The following is a 6,564-nucleotide window of genomic DNA, read 5'->3' as shown; positions in this document are numbered from 1 at the left end:
AAAACGATTAAAAGGGAAATTAAGGTAGGTCAAAACTTAGAGCACATCATTCAGCAACGTGGGGACAATGCAGTGCAGACACATGAGGCCCCATTAAATGTGGGCCCCACCCCTTCACCAGGCCCCATCAAATGCGAAACCCTCTCCTACATCAGGGTCAGGACCCATTAATGTGGACCACTTCCCCAAGCCAAGGCCCATCCAACGTGGGCCCCTCACTGGGCCCCTCCTCTGCCACCCCATCCGAGAACAGTTTCAGATTGGACAACATCTTCAGTTTTAATTCAAGCATTTGCCACTGGATGCTGGGAATACAAGCGAAGGTGTTTTGGGAAAGGAGGAGGAGGCATACTGGATACAAGTGACTGTCGACAGAGCAGCAAAGCTAATAACCTCACATCCTTGTTAACAGTTAAACCCATCGGATACACAATGCCACTGGGTACACTACAGTCAATGAAAATAAATAGGGGGAGTAGACAGCTTGATATCTCAAGCTAAATTGAGACAGCAGAAAGACTGCAGACTAGAATCTACAAGGCAGCTAAAATCCAGTGACACTACGTACGAGACATTTACATTTCCAGGGGTAATTCTTTAAAGAGTGTTGTGTGTGTGGCCTGGCTACACAACAATGCTATTAATAAAAATGCTGGAGACAGGAGCGAAGTTTCGTGGTTCTTTACCAGTAGAAAATGATGCAGAACACACACATACGTATCAATGTGCGCCTAATAGCGCATGCAACGACGTGTTACTACAACATAAAGTAGTCCCCATATTATACAGTAGGCTGACCCGGCTGATGCTGTAGTGGCGTCACCCCGAGTTTGAATCCAGCCGGCTCCCCTGCACGCTTTCCATCCATGCTGGGTTACGAGCTGGTGATCTCTTTGGAAACTCACCCGGCAGAAGGCAATGGCAAACCACTGCTGTAACTTGCCTCGTACGCGGTTCCCCACTATGTCAGAGGCGTGGAGGGAAATCGTCCGGCAACTGGAGAAACTCCGGATGTGACGTAACTTTCATTTTTCCTATACGGTACAAAGAGAGAGTGAAGAAGGTTTTCAAAGATGTCAGCGGCAGATCTCGTTGCAAGTCTGGAGGGCCGTTTCTTCACTCCTTTCTACGATAAGGCAAGCACTAGATAAGAAGGAAAACATGCAGATTAGATATTAAAAGGAGACAAAATGGGAACGTTTCTGAAGATAATCAGAACACGCATCTATCTGTAAGCTATGACGACAACTTGTGGGAATTCTAGCGATGGAGTATGTCATTTCTAAAATATTGCAAGTGAATTCATACATTGCCAACTCTTAATTCCTGTTGCTTCAAGACCTATTCGGGGAGATGGGACTCGTCAGCTCATCTAGGAGAAGGAAAATTCTGATCTCAAACCTCTGCTGCCTTGCGGCTGTACCCACTCACAGGGAAGGCTTCGGGAGTAAACCCGGAGCTGGAGTCCCTAAGGCAGTCCTACGCTGAATGACAACTCCTGTGGTGCTCCTGGTACCAAACTCAATCTGCCGTTCCTTTGGGTGCGTGCAGACGGGGAGCTTGCTACATGGGGCAACAGCTTGCTCTCCATATCGTACTGCTACCTCCCTGAAATGAGGTTTTGCAGGGTGGGATGTCTGGCACTAGATTTTAACACCCGTTCCTAAACCCTAAAAATCACCTAATATAAACACAGAACTCTTTACTGAGGATTGTACTCAAAACTCTGGATTGGTTCTTAAAATATTCAGCTGACAGAAACAGGGAGGCAAGTAAGAGACAGAACTGAGAACTTCATGCTTGGCTCTATAACAAGGTTTATAATTCTGAACAATTCGTAAATCCCTTTAACTGGAAACAGTTCCAAATATCACAGCATTGTTCCAGCAGCTCGAATAACCCTCTTGCTGGTTCAGAGTTTTGAATCCATAATTTGTGTTTTATCCCCTTTAATGAACGTGCTGAGGACTGCATGTTTTTCCCCGACCCTCACTCGTTACACGTGCAGATTACAAAGCACACATCTTTAGCTTAAAGAGCCTTTTCTACCATCAGTGCCCCCACAGCAGGAACCCAGCAGACACCCATCTTGTCTTGTGCTCATCTTCAGAGACCCAGTGACAGACTCTGGGACAATGCAGGCCACAACTGCTTGAAGGGAGAATGCTTATGCTCGTACCGAGCTGGGTCCAAAGCCACAACTTACCAGTCATGGCTTCCTGCGCAAAGTACTTTACGTCCATATCTTGGTCCTGACCCAATTTCTCCAGTATTGGTTTGAACTTGTTCTGTAAAGTGCTGTGATTTAAAAGCAATTTTTAGTACCTGTGACCTTCAAAAGAAGACAGCAGCACATTCACTTAAATCTAAAGCGATACTGGATATTACCCAGATTAAAATCTCCTCTTTCTGCCTCTCACGCAGGCTCCCACTACCACAACTGATCATTTACTGGCCAGATACGGGTCAGAGCTCAACTAGCAGACTACGGTCACAAACTGCAGCTGAGCTCATTTAGGTTAGTGGATGCAAAAGGAGAATAATTTGGATGCCGCATTTTTATGCCGTTGAAGAGAGGGGGCACTGAATGCATAAACTTCCTTTTAATACAATCCATCTGTTATTGCTTTCCACACAAATTCCAATCAAATCACAAACGCACAATTTCACAAAAATCGTTCACCGGACGGGTTGGCGGGGTGGAGATACGTCGCTACCAAAGGAGGTGTAGGGCGCTCCTTCCCTCTGCAGGCCTGCAGGTCACCCTTGGGCAAGGTGCAACACCTGCTTAAGACCCCCCACCTGATCAGGGTCACGCGATGCCGTGGAAGCAGATGGTGGACGGTCATGTGTGCAGCCGGTGCAGATCACAAGTCCTGGTTGTGCGACCACTGACGCCGGGCAGACAATCTCTGAAGAGCACTGATAATGGCCGGGGGGTGGGGGGGGTCACCTCGTCTTGTAAAGACACACACGGCCCAGAAGGCGTCAATGGCACAAACCAGTTCTGCAGGATAATTTGCCAAGAACAGCCGTGGCCATGGAGAGACCACGATCGCCCACGTCACATGATGATGATGATGATGATGGTGGCGTTAACTGAAATCTCACTGTGCGATTTTCACTTCTAACCAGGATTTATCCATCAGTGGTTGAAGGAGAGGGAAAATGTATTAAAGAAGATTGGAGGAGTAACCTTTTCATGCAGGAGTTGGTAGCTGAGCTGCCAAAGGAGGTGGTGGTGGTGGTGCAGGCAGGAACAAAACCTGGACAGTCTCTTGATAAACGTCTGGTTAGGTCACGTTTGGAGTCCTGAATTCAGCTCTGGTCAGCCCTTTAAAGGGTGTGGAGACTTTGGAGAAGGTACAGAAGATGTTTACAGGACGTTGCCTGTGAGAAACCTCTGCTTATGTCACATTTGGAGTACTGAATTCAGTTCTGGCCTCCCCTTTAAAGGGGTGGAGATTTTAGAGAAGGTACAGAAGGTGTTTACAGGACGTTGCCTGTGAGAAACCTCTGGTTCGGTCACATTTGAAGTACTGAATTCAGCTCTGGTCTCCCGTTTAAAGGGTCTGAAAAAGGTACAGATGACATGCTGGCTGGTACTGCAGATGTTACCGGAGAGGTTGCTTTCTCCAGAGTGACGGAGTCTGAGGGAGGGACGAGCTGATAGAAGTTTACAAAATTCTGAGGCAAAGACAGACGGCTCACAGTTGAGATGTAAGAGCCAGAAGAGAACAGCTCAAGGATGTGCTGAGGATTTGAGTACCTGGAACACACCGACAGGTCTGGTGGAACTGGATGCAGGTATGAAACAAGTGTTTACGATCCAAAGAAGGGTCACAGTCTGAAACGTCGACTGGTTATTCATTTCCATGGACGCTGCCTGACCTGCTGAGTTCCTCCAGCATTTTGTGTGAGCATTGAAGTATTTAAGACACTGTTAGACAGGCAAATGAACGTGCGGAGAATGGAGGATATCGGCCACGTGCGGGCAAAAGGACACGGTTCAATTAGGCGCTGCTTTATTTATAAAGTCTGCAGGTGTTGGAAACCCAGAGCAACACACACAAAATGCTGGAGGACCTCAGCAGGTCAGGTAGCACCTATGGAAATGAATAAACAGGTGACGTTTCGGGCCCAGACCCTTCGTCCGGACTGAAAAGGAAGAATTAGTTTGGCACAACATTGTGGGCCAACGGGCCTGTTCTACAGGTTCAGTGAGCAAGACAGAGGGATGTGGAGTTAGTGTGGCTGAGTGGGTTTACTATAGCAAGGAGTGATTGTCAGTATAGATGTAATGGACAAGAGGGCATGCTTCTATACAGTTCAACTGACGAAATCCAGAACCCAAGCTTTGCTTGAAACACCCTCCACCATCCTCAGCCAACTTTTAATCCACGTTGCCAGCTTGCCAGAAGTTTTAACAATAAGGAGCAGCCTCCCGTGCAGGATCCTGTCAAAGGTCTCACAGAAGTCCATGCAGACGACATATATTGCATGACACACGAACAAAATGGTTTAATTACTGTGTTAGGCTCCCAAAAGGCCACTGGGAGCTGGGGAACAGATATACAGGCAGATACGACCAAAAGGTATGACCACACAGGAGCAAAATCAGGCCATTCAGCCCATCGAGTCTACTCTGCTATTCCATCACCGCCAATTCATTATCCCCCTCAACCCCAGTCACGGAAAGACTTAAAAATAGGGTCACTGAGTGGCTGATTTCAACTTCTCCAGTACTGAATGGAACTTCCTGAGCGCCAGAGGCTTCAATGGGTCAAAATTGATAACTGTGTCTAGGAGGGTTACACCAGACAGTATGCAGACACTCCAAGTTGGCATGGCGACGTAACACAGCTTACGAGGAAATGAGCCGGGCAGATGATCAAATTTTCAGCCATAATTGTAATTCCCTCAGTTTTAAGATGGTTACAGATTAAAACTGATCCTTGGGTGAAGGTGCTGAGGTGCAGAAGGGCTAATTGCAACGGTGTTAGGCAGGAACAGGAGAAGGTAAACTGGGAAGCAGCTGCTCGAGGGGCAAACAACGCCTCCGACACGGGGGACCCTTTTAAAAGGCCAGTTGATTGGAGTTCCTCAGGTAGCGTGGGTGATGAGAGACCAAGTGTGCAAGGTCAGTCTTACAACCTTACAAAAAGGAATATTGCGCATTGCTTGGGAAAGCTGTAGTAAAATGAGGTCCTTGGAATACAAAGGCAGTGGAGAGACCTTAAACAGGTAATTTGGAAGGTAGCAACGGGCCACTAAATGTTCTTGGTAAGGATGTCCTTTCTTTAAAAAAAAAGGGGAGAAGGCAGGCGAGTGGGGTTGAGGGGAATAATAAATCAGCCATGATAGAATGGCCGTGCATTATCGATGGGCCGAACGGCCTGGTTCTGCTCCTGTGTCTTATGGCCTTAACCTCTGGATAGAGAAGAAGATCGTTTAAGGGTACCAAAGGATCAAGGTCAAGCAGGAAAGTGAGGCAAACACCACAGGGGAGGGGGAGGCCCGAGGGTTAAGTTTATGCCCCTCCCCCATGCAGTACATGGAATGAGCTGCCAGAGGAACTGGTTGAGGCAGGCACATTAACAACTTCAATAAGCACAGGTACGCGGGCAGGAAAGGTTTAGAGCAAGGGTGCACAACTATTTTGGTGCCATGGATCATTACGCTAGGGGTCCATGAACCCCAGGTTGAGAACCTGGGACGATGGGACCGGCGGAGACGGTGGTCTTGGCCGGATTGGACCTGTGGGTACAAAAGACGGTGCGACTCCATCACTAAATGCCACCACAGTGGCGTCTCAATTTCCATTCCAAACTGGAGGTGAAACATTCTCCACAGGCCGGGTTATAAGCCCCAACTCAAATACTTACCTGGCATCTAAAACCGGTCCTATTTTCTGCAATGTTTTAGCCACGTTGAAGCGAATGTTTGCCACCTGATCGCCTGCCATCTGGAGAACCGTCGGCAGCATGTGCTTTGCTGTGATTTCTTGGCCACAGGCTTCAGACAACACCTAAAAAAAAACAGCAGAAAATGCAAATGTTCATTCACAGCCCCGACCTTCACGAAGCAAGACTGAAGAAAAGATCATCGATCTGATTTGTGCGACGCTCAGAATGTATTTTGCCCCATGATAAAAAGGCATAGTCCACACTGGCACCAATGATCACCCGCAAGGAGAGAGATGAGGTCCTGCAACGGAGATTTACAGATCAATAGACAAGCTGTAAAGAAAAAGTGCTGGTATATTGTAATCGCTGGACTACCCCTTCTGCCATGTACGAGCGAGTTTAGAAACAGGAAGGCAGGACGGCTGAAATGTACAAAGTGTGGGTGCAGAGCAGACAGCATCACTGGGATCTCTTCCATGGCAAAGTGACCCGAGCCAAGAGAGAACCAGGATTATAAGACGCAAGAGCGGAATTCGGCTATCGAGTCAAATATGATGGCAGAATATAGCATTAGTGGTCAGACTCTTGGCACTGTGGAGGATCAGAGGAATCTTGGGGTCTGAGTCCATAGGACACTCAAAGTTGCTATGCAGGTTGA

General features: G+C 47.7%; 1 protein-coding gene across 1 annotated transcript in view; it reads right to left on the bottom strand.

Annotated features, from left to right (window-relative positions):
* Positions 1-1,118: 1,118 nt before the first annotated feature.
* The window catches only part of LOC140203588 (serine/threonine-protein phosphatase 2A 65 kDa regulatory subunit A beta isoform-like), a 47,998-nt gene continuing 42,552 nt past the window's right edge, over positions 1,119-6,564 (bottom strand). Inside the window, exons 14-16 of the mRNA XM_072269635.1 lie at positions 5,886-6,028; positions 2,207-2,298; positions 1,119-1,143 (exon numbers count right to left, since the gene is read on the bottom strand). Coding sequence (XP_072125736.1) covers positions 1,127-1,143; positions 2,207-2,298; positions 5,886-6,028 — 252 coding nt within the window. The 3' untranslated portion in view covers positions 1,119-1,126. The remainder of the gene's footprint in view (positions 1,144-2,206; positions 2,299-5,885; positions 6,029-6,564) is intronic.

This window comes from Mobula birostris, chromosome 10, assembly GCF_030028105.1.
Source record: "Mobula birostris isolate sMobBir1 chromosome 10, sMobBir1.hap1, whole genome shotgun sequence".
NCBI classification, from domain to species: domain Eukaryota; kingdom Metazoa; phylum Chordata; class Chondrichthyes; order Myliobatiformes; family Myliobatidae; genus Mobula; species Mobula birostris.
Note: the sequence above shows the minus strand (reverse complement) of the source record. Positions and strands in the feature narration are given on the sequence as shown.